We start from the raw sequence: 19,758 nt of genomic DNA on the forward strand, positions 1-19,758 counted from the left end.
AAGGTGGATTGAATCAATTCGTGATCAGGAATTTCAACGCTGCATCCGCAGGGGAGCATAATTTGTAGGGATCCAAATTCTGGACGGGGTGGCTGGGTTTTGTTATTTCCACATTGGAGGTAAGAAGCACATTAGTCAAGATGAATAAGTTACGCTCCACTTGTGTTACATGAACACGTGTCGCGGGACGACACTCAAATTCGCAAGCCTGATTTAATTCCGTAATCGTTGACCGTTGGAATAATTGTTGTGAACATTTAGTTGCAGAGCATCATCCACACGGAATTGGGGAAGGGGACAGAGGGGAGCTTCTTGGTGGCATCGATGAAGATTAAGGCCAGTGAGAGGGACAATAGAATTGGCGGAGACGGTAACAATGGTAGGAGGAATTTTCATGCTGCACATAGTTTTATTCCACAGGAATGGCATGGGAGAAATTTCAAACAGAACAGAAGTTGATCTTTTGAGGAATGGAATAGAGATTTTGATAATGATTTGAGTATCTGTGAAGATGCATTGGGTTAAAGGGGTTGTAAAATAGTTATGGAAATCGTCCAATGGCGAGTTCTTACCCTTGATTTTGTAAGGTGTCCTGCACTTTAACGAGGTCGTCGTAAAAAGTATCGGACGGTACTAGAGAGGCTGGAATGAGTTTGGTTCTGCAGTTGTCCATGACCTTCAGATGATGGTCGGTGTCAATACTCCAGTGCAGATATTGTGCTAAATTTACGAGAAGGTTGGTTTTGGCTTTTTGTTGTACCAAACTCCGTAATTCGTGCTGGTGAATAATCTAATCATTTATTACTGTATCAATTTCATTTTTGATTCGATGGAAGGTGTCATTAACTTGCTGGGCCAAGGAATCTCTTTCGTTTTGCATAACCATGATGGTTTGTCGGTCGCTCGTAGTTGCATTCGTAATACGCGACATAAACTGCTGCACTTCTTCATCATTGGTGGTGATGGTTCCGAGATCTGTCTGTGACACAGTACCACAGCAGTAGGAGAGAGCATTTCCAATGGCAGAGCTGATGATGTTTCGCCTGACATGAGAGTTTTGGGTCTCGGTAATGGTGCAATTCTTACTTGGACACTGTTGATGGGGATGAAAAGTTGCAGATGTTATCTCTTCAGATGTGGACAGGGGCATTGACATGGATCGCATGGCCATCCATTGATCAGGATGTTCGTGGTGGGATATAAATATCTCTCTCAGGGTCATAGGCCACCGCTGTGTGTTTGGATGATAAAGTTAAGAATTGCTCATCTGAGGTTAATTTCATGTCTATGGCCTGTAATTGAGCCACTGCAAACTCAAAAACTCTGTAATGAGTCTTTCCGTATTAATAAGTCTTGTTCTTTGCACAGTATTAGGTTATGAGATCATCAAAATGATGGATTTGAGGGTGGTTAATATTAACTTGGTAGATAAGTGGAACCGTTCCCTCATATGGAATGAATTGGTCCAGAGGGTTAATGTATGCGCCGCTGATAATTTGTGTGGGAGGTGGATTTGATATGGAGAGGCCATTGACAGCCACAATCAATGGGATGAGGAGAATGACCTGCATTTTGCTAATGCTGTTGAGGAGAAGAAACGGAGTTATGTTTGGTGAGGTTGATTGAGTTGATTTGGATTTGTCGTCTGGTTGTTAAGCTTAAAAACTAAGATAGATGCTCCAGTTGACGTCGTGGATTCGGAAGGGCTGCACCAGAATTCGGTCACGGAGGCGTCTTTTTGTGATAAATTTTGTAGTAGCATTCGGAGTTGCTTTGGTGCGAGTGGGGGTTTTAATCCCGTGACAAATTGTCGTATTGTGGGTCTATTGTTAGGCATGCCCCCCTAAAGCAAGCACAATCATCAAGATGGGGCTAATATAAAATTGGGTCACGCATCTCAACGCTCTCTAATTAGTCGTGTTGTGGTAATTTAGTGGGGTGAACAATCAAGGAGTGTCGTGAAATGTTTTTATGGAAAGTGTTTTGGTTGTGCCAAGTGTGGTGTCGTGATTTTTATGAAGTAGGACTTTGCATCGCCCGTGACATAGCACGAGTAACGCGTCGGTTATCTGAAGAAGGGGCGTCATTGACAGGCACCACCAAAGGGGTCTGAAGTGGGGGCATATCAGACGGAACGTTATTACCGTCTGAGGCTTCAACTCAGGGTACATTTGGGTCTGGTGTAATAACAGCTTCAGTAGAATCATTGATTTTATCGCAAGCATCCTCATTTTCCTCGCCAAAAAATTGAATTTTTGCCAAAAAATGAAAACCCACCAAATTTTCCATAACTACTTCCGATTGAGAAATCCTAGGCATAATCTAAGTCCTAGTATTCCAAGCTATCAGAAAAACCTGATAATGTCATGAAATTTAAAAACTAGTGGAAGAAAATCAGCCTAGAAGTGGTGAAAGTTTCCTGGAAAAAGATGATGCAAAATTTCAAGAAGAAAATAGAGTCTGTGACAGATGGCGGACTTTAATCATTAAAAATTTAATTGTATTACAGACAGAACCCTTTGAGAATGAACATATGTAATTTTTTTGAAATCTCATTCACTGTGTGTAAAGTTATGAGCATTTTTCTTCTCCATTCCCAATCCTTAGTGGACGCTCTTTACTATAAAATTTAGCAAAGTTTTCATATTGCTATAAAATTTGTTTACGATGTACAAAATCTTTCTATAATGTTCGACGGTATAAACATAACATTCACAAAGGAAAGCAGCCGATGCACACAGAATTACGAATACACCCAAAATAAACAGTGTGAATAATGCACTATTCAGTCCAAACAATTTAGTTGTTCCATTTTGCATCTTTCGTTTCTCTCTTCTTACTCGATCCAAAACTTGTCTCGCCTCAATCTCGGCGTCAATTTTGGCGTAAATCCCGGCCTCAATTAACCCCTCGTAATAATGCGGAACTTTCGAAGACCCCTCCCTGGAAAACACTAATGCAACCAGTTTAGAATCTAGGACGTCCCTACCTTTGTAAAATTCCTTTGAAAAATAGTTCGCCCTCAGAAATTTGTACTGCACGCGAAAATTTTCGCCCCTCGTGACGAAAACGATTTTCTGGGAACAATCAACAATTTCCGTTTCGATTTTGTGATTTATTTCGTCGGGTAAATATTCGTTTCTCGAATAGTCGAGACCTTTAGGAAAATGGGCTTGGCGGGGATGGAGCAGATTTAAATATAATAAAACTGTGGCTCGAGAGATGACTTCCCCTTTTTTAAGAGGATCGTAAACTTGGCCAGATTTGCTATACTGGGAAATTAAAAATGTTACAAACTGAAAATGTTTGACCGGAAAGGACAAGTGTTCCTGCGCAGCGGATAATATTTTAAAACAATTCTTAGATTGGTAGGGATTACGAAAATTCGTGTAATTCCCATCCAAACTGTACTGATTCGTGTGGGTAGTCACAGCCAAGTAGTACCACCGGAGCAATGAAGGGTCTACGTGTTTCTCTAATTCCTCAAGATTTGCATCGCTACGGAATTGTCCATCTTCCCAACAAATTAAGTCCTTAAATGTTCTCGGCTTGAGAGAACCCAGCGGTGCATTCAAATCAGTGATCATCAATCCATTATAACAATTCGTTAAAACGACTGTAACTAAGCACCAACTTCCCAGGATATACCGGAAGCTGGAGTGAGCCTCCAATTTTTTATCCGAGACTTCCTGCACTTGTTCAAAAACTGTTGAGAGAACGAATAACCAAGGGGAAAAGGAGATCTTCCTCCCATCCAAAAGGAATTTTATGCATAGATACATTGACATGAGAACAGTGCCGGTGGAAATAATCAGAGCTATCCAAACCTCTTTCTCGAACGGATTGACGTAGAATTTAAAGCTGATAAAGGTCTCTTTAAAACAACTCAAAAATTCAAAGCCTGTCCACATAAGCGGTACGGATTTGGCAAATCCGTCCATCAAAGAAATTTTGCCAAGTCGCATCCATCCGCAAGCTGCGTTCAGATCGATGCAGTCAAAAATTGAAATTGCGGTTACGTTTGCTCGGCGAAACACGACCTGTGCGAGATGTTCCCCCGTGTAGGGAGGACCTCTTTGATTAAAGGGGTAAAGGGATATTGCGGCATTAATTAATTTCAAATTTGTAAGTTTTTTCCCGTGGAACGTTATTGTCCAAAATCTTGGCGCCGGGGAGAGCACGTCTTCTAACAATTTGCTGATGCGAAGTATTTTTTCGAAGCATGCAACATGTCGTAAAGTGTCAGACGTTTTAGTACAAAGCTTGATTACACGATTTCCAGAAATATATAAAACCGCGAAATTGTAACTATCATGGGAGAAAATTTGTAAATTATTGCAAAAAACACTTGATATGTGAGAGTCTGCAATTATAATTTTGTAAATATGTTTTGTAGGAATCAGTCTTTTAAAATTATCCTGGGGGAAATGGAGTTGCCAATTTTGTGCGATGTCGAATAATCTGGGTAAGTCATACGTCTTGTTTTGCAAACCGGTTTGTGGAAAACGGAAGAAATTTATGAGGAATAGTGATACATGACAGGAACCTGGTCGAGCCTGGAACACGTCAATGGTTCGAGGGTGATAAGGGCTGTTGGCGTGGAAGATTACTGTGGGGTGAGTTTGAGGCTCCTTTCTCTGAAAAAGGTCAGAGTCCACGGCGTCATGAATGATTTGCAGGTCACAGTTGGGATCAAGAAGGGTGAGAATATTGTCAAGAGATGTAGCTGCTTCGGTTACATGGACTACCCCAATTAGCAGTAAGATGTATAAGTTGAGGAAAAATTTTATTAAGTGCTTGCTTGACATTATGATTTTTTATGTAATGTTGAAAATGTGAAAAGTGCCAAATATGCCATATACGCGTTGATTTTGGAACACCTATCTACTGGACTTGCATCGTGTATTATGCCTGTGAGTGTATGTGAATATTTTTCGAAGTTTAATACTTCCATGTTTATTACTAGGAAGGTCTAAAGCTCTCCCAACCTGATTGGAAATTTTCTGCTTAGAAGGAAATAATACATAGATGTATGTAAGTATCATTAAAGGTTTTGGAACGGAAATAGGCAAAAATATGGGGCTCGTTCTTATTGAAGGGTATCATAATTAACATGAATACCTAAATATGTACAGGGTGGTTAAAATGTCACGCAACAATGGAAAATTTTTCGATGGGAAAAATTTGTAAATTTCCATTAGTTACCGAAATTTTGTCTCTAAAATGCAACATTTTAAGAATTTTGTCATCAGTTTTGATAATAATTTATAAAAATCTCAATCCGAAATCTTGTAACTAATGGAGATTTAGGGACTTTTCCCATTGAAAAATTTTCCATTGTGGCGTAACATTTTAACCACCCTGTATAAAGACTTGGTCGTCGTGACAAATGAATATTTATGAGAAAGTACTTTAGCCGAGAACATGCATTACGTAGAATGGTTCGTAATTAGCCAACATTGATCTATTACCTGAGTTCTATAAGCGGACCAACATTCATCTAATCTGCGGCATAGATAACTCCACCCCCACCCAAATCCACCCGTTTTAATATTTAAAAAGTAACACTTTTATGCAAAAAATTATATTCACATAATACATAAAAGTGTTATTTTTATATTTAGACGTAATACATATGGGTGCTTTTTATCAGTTTGTTGTATGTTTTCCGTTGGTAAGAATAAGTCACCGGAATCATTGCCCGAAAATAGAGTATACATCTGTGAGTCACAATTTGTCTCTAAATTATCCCGAGTGTGGGATTCAGAGTGCGAATTTACACACTTTTCAAAAAGGTGAGTTAAAAAACGTGAAATGCCTTTCATGTCGAATGGTTAACGAGGTGAACCCCTTTCTGCAAAAACTAAAAATGGAGGAGGCGGCCTCTTTCACCCAGTTACACATTCGATGCAATAATTTAATTTGAACTTTCAAATATACTTAAGTATGTAAATATGCACAAGAAAATTTAAGTGTCAATAAATTCTTACACATCCATGGTTAATTTCAGAAAAAAATATTTGTTCATTAGGACAAGCTAATGAACAAAGTGCACTCAGCAAGTAAGAATGTGAACATTTATTGAATAAACTTATAAACAAAAATCACATCTTTCTATAAACCTTTCTGAAAAATCATGGTTTCTGCTGAAGATTTTTCGGTTTTCCTTACCGCAAAATAATGCATTGCATATATGTATATATATATACCTATATATATATAACAAATTTACCTATGTAACTTATTTATGTAAATTTATATATGTATATATATAACAAAATTATTTAAATGATTTCTATTTTTAGCATATTTTAGATATTTTTGCTGGAATTTTATTTGTTTTTATGTAAATACAATTAATCTAATCTCTTCATATCGATAGTAGATTCCCTTTGACAATAAATCTAATCGCGGGGAGTATGTACTCTACTGTAATAAAACACGTCATTGATGGTCTAGCAACATTAGACGACAAGTACTTAACAAGTGTAATACAAATTTGACACTATTACGTTTTCAATTTACGTTTTCGTTTTACTCTAATAAATTTGTTTACGATGTGAAAAATCTTTCTTAAACATTTGACGGCATAAATATAACACTCGCACAGGAAAGAAGTCCCTGCACCTAGAATTACAAATCCACACACGATAAACAACGTGAATATTGCACCGTTTAATCCAAACGATATATTCGTTTCATCTTGAATCACTCGCTTCTCTCCACGGATCCGATCCAAAACTTGTCTCGCCTCAATCTCCGCCTCAATTCTGGCGTAAATCCCGGTCTCAATTAACCCCTCGTAATACCGCGGAACTTTCGAAACCCCTTCGTTGAAAAACACTAATGCGATAAGTTGAGGATTTAGGACATCCCTTCCTTTGTAAAATTCCTTTGAAAAATAGTTCTCCCTCAAAAATTTGTACTGCACGTGAAAATCCTCGTCACTCGTGACAAAAACGTTTCTCTTGGAACAATCAACAATTTCTGTTTCGATCTTGTGATTTATTTCGTCCTGTAAATATTGGTTCTTCGAATAGTCGTGACCTCCAGGAAAATAGCCTTTGCGGGGATGAAGCAGATTTAAATATAGTAAAACCGTGGCACGGGAGATGACTGCCTTATTTTTGAAAGAATTGAAAAATTGTTGAACTATGTTATACTCGGAAATCAGAAATGATAGGAATTGGAAATATGGGACTCGGTAGGACAAATGTTCCTGCGCAGGTGACAATATTTTAAAACAATTCTTAGATTCGTAAGGATTTGGAAAATTCGTGTAATTTCCCTCAAAACTGTACTGATTCGTGTGGGTAGTCACAGCCAAGTAATACCACCGGAGCAGTGAAGGGTCTACGTGTTTCTCTAATTCCTCAAGATTTGCATCGCTACGGAATTGTCCATCTTCCCAACAAATTAAGTCCTTAAATGTTTTCGGCTTGAGAGAACCCAGCGGTGCGTTCAAATCAGTGATCATCAATCCATTATAACAATTCATTAAAACAACCAATACTAAGCACCAACTTCCCAAGACAAAGCGGAATATGAAATGAGCCTCCAATTTTTATCCAAGATTGCCGGCGGTTCTTCAAAAAGTGTGGATAAGACGAATAGCCAGGGGCAAAATGAGATCATTCGCTGATTTCGCAGTAAGAACTTAATAGACAGATACATTCCCATGAGAACGGTAATAATCGAAACAAACAGAGCTATCCAAACCTCTTTCTCGAACGGATTCACGTAAAATTTAAAGCTGATAAAGGTCTCTTTAAAACAAGTCAAAAATTGGTAGCCTGTCCAGATCAGTGGTACGGATTTGGCGTATCCGTCCGTCAATGAAATTTTGCGAAGTCGCACCCATCCGCAAGCTGTGTTCAGTTCGATGCAATGAAAAAGTGTAATTGGGGTGACGTTAGCGTGGCGAAACACGAGCTGTGCGAGATGCTCGATGGTGAAGGGGTGACCACTTTGATTGAAGGGGTTAAGAGACTTGGTGGCAGTAATTAACTTCAAATTTGGAAGTTTTTTGTCGTCGAAAGATATTGTCCAAAACCTTGGCGCCAGGGTTAATAATTCGGCCATAGGGAATATTTCTTTGAAGCATTTAACCGTTTCTAAAATATCAAACGTTTTTATACAAATTTTCACCAAGCGATTTCCAGAAATATAGACAACTACGAAATTGTAAACATCATGGGGGGAAATTTGTACATTTTGTAGGATTTTTCACCGTTTGCTACTATAATTGTGTACATAATTTTAGTAGGGATCAATCTTCTGAGCTTTTTCTCGTTGAAATGTAGTTGCCAATTTTTTGCAAGTTCAAACAATCTGCGTAAGTCATATTCCTCTTCTTGCAATCCAATTTGCTCCGGAAAACGGAAGCAATTTATGAGGAATAGTGATACATGACAGGAACCTGGTCGAGCCTGGAACACATCAATGGTTCGAGGGTCATAAGGGCTGTTGGCGTGGAAGATTACTGTGGGGTGAGTGTGAGGCTCCTTTCCCTGAAAAATGTCAGAGTCCACGGCGTCATGAATGATTTGCAGGTCACAGTTGGGGTCACTGAGGCTGAGGAACTTGTCAAGAGGGGAAACTGCCTCGGTTGCATGGACCACTCCAATTAGAAATATGATGCATAACATTAGCAAAAATTCGCCTAAATGCTTGTTTAACATTATGATTTTTTATGTATGTGAATTTGATTCAGGTTTGCTAGCTAATGTTTTTATGCAACGTTGAAAATCTGATAAGTGCCAAATATACGGCGTTGATTTTGGAGCAATTTCCTACTGGACTTGTAAAACATATTATGTACGGTTATTGTGAGTTTATGTGAAAATTTTTCGAAATTTAATAGCTACATGTTTGTTGTTGCTGGGAAGGTCTAAAGCTCTCCCAATCGGATTTGAAAGTTTCTTCTAATTATATATGTCTGGACGAATCATTTAAGGCTTAATTTTGGAGCGGAAATTGACAAAAGTAAAGGACACGTCCATAAATATTGAAGGGTATTATAATTAGCATGCATATGTATGTATGTATAAGTATGTATGTCGTCCTGATGTGTGTATGAATATTTATGATAAAGTAATTTAACTCAGAAAACGTAGTACATAAATTTAGGAAAGGTTAATCAATACACCCGTAACCTGAGTTGTGTCAGCGCACCAACATTCATCTAATCTTCCACCTTGTTAAACTCTACACTGAATATTGCGAAGGGCAAAAATAATTTCAGGTAAGAAACTAAATACTATCAAGTCAATATTTCGACTCGGTAGTAGATCATAGGTACGAAATTCACCAAATATTCGTCATCAAAGTAATGTACTTACCTATGTCATAAATAATCGGGTAGTTATTGTATTACCAGAGGTGACTACCGTAAAAACTCAAATAAAGGGCATCCCAAAAGTAAAGTGCAGCTCGGTCAACCTTTGATTTTAAGGGTACGGGCGGGAAAAAATTGATCAGAGATAAGTCATGTGGATTAAGACAACTGATTTAAGATTTCATCAAAAAATCTTATCTATGTAATACACGAGCTGGAATCCAAAAATTCGGAAGTGTCGATTTTCACTCGCACGAAAATTCACATCGGCGTGATTAGAAAAAGATGATTGATTACTTCGCCAGGCAAGAAAAACGTAGATTCGTTGTCGACCTAATAATTACAAGATGTGAGCTTGCCGGTGACATGAATTGCAAAAAAATATCAGGTCAGACGGTTATCCAGTTGACGAAAAGAAATGTCGAGAAAATTAGGATGTTCTCAAAGAAGCGTCCCGCAATTCCATGATTGCCGTATCCCGTCTAGACACACGGATGGAATGGAACGTGCGGGTACCATGGCTGACAAGTGGATATTCAACTTTCGGGATTGCGTCGCAGCCATTTGCGGGTATTTGTAAATCAACTGGTGTATCTGGCATACAATTTAATGGGAACTTCAAAACAAAGATTTACTGACACTTTGCATTCATTGTTAAATGATAAAATTAGAGTTGTTTAAATCACTAAAATTTCCTAGGAACAGGTTTTTACTCTAAATTTATTCAAACGCATTTTTTAAATTGCTTCGTCACATGACCTAATTGCGTCTGTCCCGAATTAATCAAAATCTAGTCGACAATATGTATATGACACGGTAGTATCCAAACTTGTCCGGTAGCGTACATATACAGGCTAACACCTGCTTTTGTATTAAGGTCGTTCATCAAGCTTCAATTGAAACAAATCCGGGGTCAATCGGTTAAGAAATGCGACAGTTTTACTGAGGGGACGTTCATAAACTTCGTAACGCAAAGAGGTGTGGGTGGGGGGGTCAGGGCCCAATGATATCGTGCCTATGCATAGGCACATAGCTATGTGACACATGAGGTGGGTGGGTGTCCAGTGGACACCCACCCACCTCATGTGGACACTGTCCAAAAAATCCAAAATTTTCTTTATGAAGTTTACGCACGGGTGTGCGGTCGAATTGCATAATTTTTTTGGTATAACGACAATTTGGTATAATTTGATTTGGTATAATATTGTTGGTATAATTTAAGGGAACCATTTGGTATAATGAAACTCAGGGATAATTCTATTAGGGATAATTATATTTTAAGCTTTAAAGGGACTAGACATGCACCGAGTACCGAAAAAGTCGACTCGGCCGAGCACCGAGTACTCGGCTATATTTTTGCCGAGTAATCGTTTCTGCTCGTTTGCCGAGCACCGAGCAAAGCTCGGCAATCGAGTACCGAGCAAGGCTCGGCCACCGAGTAGATTGTCAAAAGGATCATCAAAAAAATCATTGTCTATATAATATTTAATTACCAGTACCTTTATTTTGAGAACTGGTGGACGGAATCACGTGAAGCTACTGATTTTTCTTCCTGTTCCAACATTTCGATTAAAGTTGACTACCGGATAGAATTAACAAATTTAATGGGTATTTTTCAAGTAAGTTTGATTTTCATTGCAAAAATCACATGATGGATAATTTGAACTACGCGGTGTAAGAACCGGGAAAGTGGTACTGGATGCATATAAGAATTTAAGAAATACTCGGCCGAGCACGCAAAAATGAAATAAATGTCTAAAAGGGACCATAATTCATTCCATTCCTTCTTTCGTTGCATTCTACATTCACTCGAATTGCACTCCGAAGTCATAACCATGTCCACTTAAAACGCTATATTTGTACCAAAAACAACTGCAAGAATGACAGAGTACTATATTTGCACGCACAGAAATAAAATACCATGGAGGATTGGCATTTACGCATAAATATTATGTGAAAAGCCATTAAAATTTTACAAAATGAACAAAGCCATTGGAATTTGGAAATCGAAAAATTGAAATCTGAGCAAGTCGAGTCACAGGATAAAATGTACAGGGACCTGGATAAGCGACTCCTCTTGATTGTAGAAAATTACAACACTGATCTTGACACTTTCGACTATCTCAAGGCTATTGGAAAATGCCTTCACAACTACATGACTGTTTAAATTTTAATTTAAAATTTAATTTTGGTTTTCGTATAATTCTCCCTTTTTAATTATCCCTTATATACCCTTATACCAATTTGTTTTATACCAAAAAAAATTATACCATATTGCATTATCCCTAAAAAATTATGCAATTCGACCTACAACCTACGCACGTCCCCTGAAGCTTTTAACAACTACTTGCTTGCCTATAATAACTACGAGGTTGCCATTGATAACCAAAACTATATTTCCAATCCATATAACCAAACTAATTTTCACATTATACAGCAATAAAAAATAGGATAATTTTCAACAAGGGGTTAACTCACTGGTGTTAAAGCTCATGTCATTCAAAAACCAAAAATTAAAAAACCGTATACGGCGAGGCTTCGACTAAAAACCTCAGTAGTCATTTTCATGCAAAATTAAGCCAAAATTCATTCATTCGCTTATTAGATATTTTGCATCACCGTGGGTAAGTGACTGTAATTGATTTAATTTTTACAGATCATACAAAGAGTAGCCACTTGGGCTGTGTATCTGTTTTTTTGACTCCCGCACCACAGGGGGCAGGTTGAGATTGGGCTTATAAAAGTGGCTCGCAAATGCGAGCTAAACTACTCGTAGTCAAGAAAAATCGGGTTATTAACATACCAGAAGAAGAATTTTGCCTGCAATGCGATGGTGTGAGGGGACGTTCATAAACTTCATAACGCAAATATTGCCTTTTTTGGACACCCACCCTCCCCTATGTCACGCTTGTATCACAAAATATTGGTAGCCCACCCCCCCCCCTTCCGTTACGTAACGCAAGTGTCTAATTTTGCAGCCTTTATACGAGATTAATTACCAATGTTGGTATGTATGGATGTGGCACTTCAAAATATGAAAGAATTGATCTTCAAATTTGAAATCAAAAATTTTAATCACGGAAACTACAAAGTTTATTGGAAGATGAAAATGTTCGGGTGGGTTGAAACAAAACTTCCTTAAGCTGCATCCTGACCAAAACTATAAATACCTAGTAGTTGTCGCAGTATAAAACGTAGAGTATAAAAAGGAGTTTTAGGAGGTAGAGGGGTCGCCACGGGAGTTGGTGATGTGAAATTTGTCCCAAAAATGGTCAAAAAATGATTCCAAAAATGCCAAAATGATGAAGAATATTCGAAATGTATCTATCGTTAGATATCCGTAATCAGAGACGACTGAAGTCCATTGTGCACGTTATATTTAACTTTTTTTTATCACCCCACCATTAGTACTTATCTGGAAAACTTTGCAACTTCATTGTAAGTTTTCAAGTTTTCACAGAACGGAATATAAATTTTCTTAAGATTGTAAAAGATGCTTCTAAATATTCAAGAGCTTAAATTATTGACTGTTTCACAAAGCTTGGAGTATTTCTTCTTGGATAAAGTCCAAATTTTGATTTTGGGGTGTAGATGATGGGCGTTTGAGAGATTTCCATCTTCCGACCCCAAACTGACATTTTGGTCAATTTCTTCCTTGGGATTTATTGCATGGTGGATGATCGCAAAGGTCGGACAAAAAAAATTATATTTTATGTTTTTGATACTCCTTGATGAAAGGAATCAGACGGTCTATCTCATATTTCTGAAAATAAACCTGTTCGCCCGCACAGCCCTATTGAACTTAAGGGTCCCAAAAATGTCCAAATGGGCCTAACCCCGGCCACATCTGGGATTTCTTTGGAAACTTCGAAGAACATTTTAATTTCTCTTCAGTTTTCCATTGAGGGATATATTTCCCATGCAAAAATTGCCTTTCCGGAGTTTCTGTCACGTTTTCAAGGATGTAGGACTCATCATAAATAGCCAACCTTTTTGGTGAAATTTTGTTGTAAAGCTTGGAAGGGCTTGCGTTCACCATTTTTTCTTGACCTTCTTTATGTTTTGGCGCAGATTTTTTTTGCATACGCTCTGACCCACACGTTATGGGCCTTAATATGATACACATAGTTGGTATTAATTATTGACTTCATGGACGCATCAGGCACGAAGGTAGATGGGTACTTTTTAAAAAAAGATTCAATTGTTTTTAACCTTCGAGGGGTCGATATGAAGGGTTTTTCTTAAGGTGGTTATTTGAAGTTTACATTTTTGGATTCTCCATACTTTTCTGTGTATATCTGAATTTTTACACGGCCAAACCCTTCTCTTTTGAAATGTGGAAAAGACTTCTTCGAGTTTTTGTAACTCGAATTTTGGTTCTTACCTATACAAAAAATTCGTTTCCCGACTTCCTCGCTTTGAAGTTGTGTACGAAATTTATCTTTTAAGGAAAGCTTATGAAATTTTGAGGGTACGTGGTTGAATATATTTGCAATATTATACGAAAAAATAAGATCTCCGAAACCATTGTTTACTACCCTGCTACTAATTACTAGGGTTGCCGAGGGTAACGGGTCGGGTACCCGTTACCCGCATACCCGCATTCTTGCGGGTAGCGAGAACTACCCGCACGGGTAACGGGTAATTTAGTTTTTATTTAATTTTCGGCATAAATCAGTCTACAAAGAAAGTTAGCAGAAAGTTAGTCCATTTACCAACAAAAGCGTCAATTTATTGTTTTTCCATTTCAAAGTCATTTGCCAGCAACAAGCGTTTCTAACGAGCTTGCCTTTGTGGAAGCCACAGAAGCCTACGGCAGCCTCAAATACTTTTCACGTCCAGAAAATGCGGAACAATTATTGTTTCTCAAAGATAGTTTGCCTGCTCTAAAATATCAGTAATAATGTGACTTGTATTTGTGTGTATTTATTTACATATGTAAAACTGACGAGATTTTAATTTGCGCTTTGAGGATGAAAAATCTGAATCTTATTGAAAGCAAAAAAATTATTTGTAGACAATTCTTTTGAATGAAAACTTCATTTCAATCAAAATTTAAAAAATAATTTAACTAAAAATTTAACCTTTTCAAGGTATGAACACTAAGATTGCCCAGCGAGGGTATCGAAAAGTCAGACCAAAAGCTAGGAATCGCGTGAATGGAATCGCGTGATACTTAAATAAATTTACTTATCTTTCCATTGAATGCCCCCTCGAAGAAAAATATTGACGGAAAAGTTTAATTTTTAAGTAAATGTTGTATCTTTCTCCTCCACTGGATGAAATCCATGGTGGACTTTGAACTCTGCCCCGCAACAGTTTCCTTTAAACTGGTCATTCAGTGGAAAAATAAGTGCAATGTACATAATTCCTCTTTTTGGCTTAATTATTTGATAGATACATAAACCGCTAAGAAATTCCAGAATAGCTTGAAAAACGATCCATGGGTAAAAAAATAAATGAGGTGGTTTTTCAGGATGACGCAGCGTCTTCCCAGATGGCAAAGTTGACCCAAGATTATGCAAAAGACCTTGAAGTTAGATTGGAGATATAAATCACATCGAATAGGGAAATACCTGTATAATCCCCTGATATAAGTTAAATGGACTTGTTTGGGTTCGGATACTTGAAAAGAAAATCTTTTCTGCAGATATCGAATTTTTTAGACATATGTAGTTTGGAAAGAGTTGGAATGACTGTCTCAACTTCTGGGGGCTGTGGGGGAGGCATTTTTAAAAGTAGAAAGTTGAATTTTTCCACACGCCCATCTGAGGATAACATGCTCCTCTGTTCAAAATTTTGACCCGCTACGACTATCCGTTCCGGGGTTATTCAACAACAAATTCGTTTACACTTATTTCAGCCCCCTTTTGTATGTATATTCATGTGATACTTGAATTTCAAGGATAATCAACATGTAAATTCTAGTTAGCTATTTAGTTTACATGTACATAAATAAAATAAATACTTTTGACTTAAAAGCAGCGTTTCTGCTCTTTTAAACTTTCCTCGTAATTTTTGTGTTTCAGTGTCAAAAGTATTTCAATTTTTTAATATTAAGAATAGTTAAAAATTTGTAAAATTGGTGCAATTATAACTCTACGATTTTTATGAACGTTGACAAAGCAAATCCCTTTTCGTAATTTTCTTGCCGAATAATAATTTCATGTTATTCGATGTGTACAAAATTTTAGTCGCTAAGATTAGTCTTAACAGCGCAATCGATTGACTGACAGAAACAACTTTAACCATGGTTAGATAAACTCCAACTTGGGCTATAAAGCGGTGCTGTATTGCTTCGAAGCAGAACATGATTTTAGATAGAATAGAAAGTAGATAGCTACTTGAATCTTACACTAACTTTACACGTTGGAAACTATATTTAAAAAAGTATATTTACAGATATATTCATTTTTATGCGTTTTTATGCATTTTATGTACTTTTATATCCATGCATTTCTAAAAATTATATTGTGCGGACAAAAAGAAATTTGCGTTACAGTAACATGTGTCAGCTCACCCACCCTCCCCCCTGTCACGCTGCGTAACGGAATTTCTAGTACCCACCCACCCCTCTTAGCGTTATGAAGTTTATGAACGTCCCCTGAAGTGTAACCCTCCGATTTGGTTGAAAATTAAAAATTGTGTGGCCCAAGTCAAAAGAACCAACGTTTCTTGAGGCAATTTGTGCGATGGTGCGAATTAGTCAAAATATTTAAGGTCAAAGTTATTTTAAAAAAATGGGAGATTCGGGGAATGGGAATGAAGTTTGATTCCTCCGCTTGGTAAAAATTGTACATTTTTTCAACTTTGAGCTCAAATATTTTGACTATTTCAAATTTAGTCAGCCTGACCTTGTAACATCTAAACTTTTGGGCGGAAAAAATTTAGCCGGGTCGGTGACCCTCAGTTTTGGATTTTAGCGGATATAAATAGAGTACTTACGCTATGCAGATTAAGAGCAAAAAATAAATCACTGTGTATGCCTATTTGTAGTTTGCTTACTATATATTTACATAATTAAGAAGACATGCACTTTTCAAGTTTTGAAATTCAAAATAGTAACATCATTTTTAAGAGTGTAGTCAAGTCTGTAAAAGCAGTTATTTATCTCTCATTAAGCTATGCACTAACATGAAATAGGACGTATTGTGTATGACTCATACCATTTTTATTTATTTCATTATTAATTGTTGAGGTAGTACATATTTAGCGTGAGAATTTGACTCCTGTACACTTGCTAATATGCTTCATAAGGAACGCCTTGGTGGGGAAGAGGCCCTCACATCGGGTACACCCAAACTGGCAGTCGCGTCCCCTTTGTTTGCTGGAATAACTAAATAAAAAGCGTAGTCAAAAATCATTTCTAAATTATAAAAACTTTCGATTTAAAAAATAATGTTACCCTTTTGAGAAGTAAATACACTCTGAATTCTAAATTATGTACTAAACTGCACTAAATGTGGAGTAAACTTTACCTTTCTCAGGCTAAAGTTACTCTAGATTTATCATTAGTACAATTTACTTAAGCTTAGTACTCAGGACGGATTTTTTACACGAAAATGCAGGTTTTCTGCTTTCTGTTAAATTACTTCTTCACTTGAATTGCCAAGTTGAATTACTCGAGTTTCACTACAAAATGTACCAAATGGGAATCTTTCCACAAATCAATTTCAAAATTTTACTGTAGTATCCTTTTCCCGTTTTTCCTAAACTTTTCTATGTACAAGACAAATCCGTCCTGACCACTAGGCTTTAATCAATAATTAAAGAGTGAATTTATTTTTCGAAAAGGTATATCGTTATTTTTGAAGATATTTGCCCACCTGCGGATAGACTTTGCAGTAGAAACGACAGGATTTGAAAAATGCGGATTTGACGACGATGTGGACGACGCGATCGGCATTTCCTCCGCGTCTTCAAACTCGAAGAAGGCGTCGTCTCCCTCTACTTTGACGGGGACGATGGTGTCTTTTGGTTCCTTCTTGATGATGGTGTCCTTGTGCTGGATGGGATCTGCAGGAAGGAACCGGCCAGGGTGGGCTTTTGTACTTGTGGATTCGGGGTTTGTCTCGGTCTTTATGTTTATAGGTTCGCTTGGTGCAGGTTTCTTTGCACTGTCTAAAATAAATAATCGCCATAATTTTTTAAATTTTATGGACACCCTTAAAAATTAATTTACTTTACTCTTTAAAGAGTATGTAAATGCACCCCGAATTATTCTACATTACGTTATGTTACCTATGTATGTACAACGGAGGTCTCTCAGTGTATGCTCTTTGATTTTGATCAAATTAGTGTCAATGGAATAGAAATTTAATTAGTATGAAATTTGCAAAAGAGACGATTTCCCAATGCTCTAGTTTCGCCCAGATATTTGCATCCAACGAGGAGAAAACGCGTCATAAAGCTGACAAATTGTAACCTTTCTGCCCATTTTTTCCTCTTCGGATGTAAATATCGCTGCCAAACGTTCCAATTGGGAGATCTTGTCCTTTTCAAATTTAATATTAACTAAATTTATGACGGATTGACACTAAGTTGCTAAAAATCGGAGAGCGTAGACTAGGTTAAGATATTGCATTTATGTAATTCTTAAAGAACAACAATATTTTTAAGAGTGCATGGTCCTCATTTTTTAAAGAAATATTTACATTGCCGTGGCGCAGGCGTGGGAGCGGAACTGTTGATCCTGCTGTTGAACACGGGCGTGGCTTCGTCCCGGATTTCGCTCATTATTTGGTCGCATTTTGGAGCAGCCTTTTTTCCTTCTTGGACTTGTTTCTTCCTTTTTGAGGCAGCTATTTTCTTTCGAGGGGTAAGTTTCCCGACTGAAATTTTTAAAGCAAAATTATTAGCAGAATGGAATAATGTAGCAATTCACGCAGTCTTTTGTAACGTCGTAAAATCCGTAAATTCTGTAAACTTTAAAAATTTTACAAATATACAATCCGTAAATTCTGCAAACTTTAAAAATTTCACAAATATTTTTAATGAAAAATATCTAGCTTATAAATTTTTGTAATCTTCTATTTAAGTATTTTGTAAAAGTTTGTGAAATTGCATATTTACAAAGCGCCCGGATTTTACGACTTACCAACAACAGCGTGAATTACATGATAAATTAATACGTGAAATTTGTCCTTATGAAATTGTATACAATTTGTATAAAGTTACAAAAATCGGAGTTAACTGCTTTATCAATTTATAAATTAATATTTCCAATTTTTTACCATGTTCGAAAAGTGTTCTCCCCAGCATGGTTTTCATTTCGCCTTGCAGCTCTAAAATTTCTCGGTGCAATTCCCACACTTGGCCGACACGTGTGAGGCACGTGGCGCAGGATTTGTCGCTCTCATTTTCGGCGGTGGGGTATTCGAGGGAGTAGGTCGAATGGGCGAGGAAACCCTTGGCGAAGGCTTCTTTGTTTAAGAGATCCTTAAAGAGACTGATTTGTCGGGTCACGTGGCCGTTGTGGGGAACGTCGGATGTCGAAGGGGACGCGCAGAGAAAGCAGGTCATCGCGAGTCGGGCTTATCCGTTTATTTAATTTATCCGAGTGGGCTGGAAACAACAAATATTTCGGATAAGCACGAAATTTTTTAGAGCTACGAGAACGAGATAAAAGAGTTTCAAATACCGGAAAATACCTGATAAGTGAGTCCGCAGGAATCTTCGTGTAGATTGAAATTTTCACGTCTGAAATAATTCGAAAAAAAACGTCCAATAATTTGATGACGCAATTAACGCAGTCATTTGCAACTTTGTAAAATTCGGGCGGACAGTTTTACACCTTTACATAAAAAAGTCGCCCTGGATGGGAGCAAGTTTACAAAGATTTCTAAGCAAAATTTGTTTAGGAATACTTGTAAATTTACAGAATTTACAATATTACCAACCAATGGTTGGCAACCATTGCGTGAACTGCTTCATAATTTTGCACCTTTAACATAAATTAACGTAACATAAATTAACGTAACATAAATTTAAGTAAATAGGTACGAACTTCTTCATAAAACATTATTTTACTTTAAAAATAACGATAACTAAACTCACAATGTGGAGAAATTTAGACTACAAACTAACTTTTGCAGTGGAGAAGGCTTTAACGACTCGAAAACCGTTTAAATTTTATAATTGTGTGATGTGTGACAATATTTAACAAAAATCTAAAGAAAAACTGCTAATTTCAAATTTAATTTTATAAAATCAAAACCAAAAGTCAAAACTCAAAAGTACAAACTTAAAAGTAAAGTTTTCTTACCAAGTCAATTTTTTCAATAATTAGACCACGTGTGCCTCTTTTGTAATGGATAATCAGAGCAAATTTCACCACAAAATGTTAATTAATCCGGAAACGAAAAAACTTGACAAGATACGAAATTCTACCTGCTGATTAAAAATATTGTAAATATCGTGTG

General features: G+C 37.1%; 1 protein-coding gene across 1 annotated transcript; it reads right to left on the reverse strand.

Moving 5' to 3' along the window:
- Positions 1-16,484: 16,484 nt before the first annotated feature.
- Positions 16,485-19,758, reverse strand: LOC110854991. The gene is made up of 6 exons (XM_022103424.2): positions 19,602-19,758; positions 18,988-19,036; positions 18,571-18,901; positions 17,992-18,168; positions 17,164-17,458; positions 16,485-16,673 (listed from the first exon to the last, which is right to left on the reverse strand). Exons 3-6 carry the CDS (start codon positions 18,857-18,859, stop codon positions 16,547-16,549), a joined length of 888 nt encoding a protein of 295 aa, XP_021959116.1. The 5' UTR covers positions 18,860-18,901; positions 18,988-19,036; positions 19,602-19,758; the 3' UTR covers positions 16,485-16,546.

The sequence above is a fragment of the Folsomia candida genome, unplaced genomic scaffold (assembly GCF_002217175.1).
Source record: "Folsomia candida strain VU population unplaced genomic scaffold, ASM221717v1 Fcan01_Sc011, whole genome shotgun sequence".
NCBI classification, from domain to species: domain Eukaryota; kingdom Metazoa; phylum Arthropoda; class Collembola; order Entomobryomorpha; family Isotomidae; genus Folsomia; species Folsomia candida.

Bases quoted from the DNA above. Each gene is read 5' to 3' on its own strand.
- LOC110854991 (XM_022103424.2), bottom strand. From the start codon at position 18,859: ATGACCTGCTTTCTCTGCGCGTCCCCTTCGACATCCGACGTTCCCCAC. The intron at 18,169-18,570 runs GTAAAAAATTGG...TAAAAATTTCAG, and splicing joins GAGAACACTTTTCGAACATG to TCGGGAAACTTACCCCTCGA. The intron at 17,459-17,991 runs GTAAATATTTCT...TATTTATTTTAG, and splicing joins CACGCCTGCGCCACGGCAAT to ACAGTGCAAAGAAACCTGCA.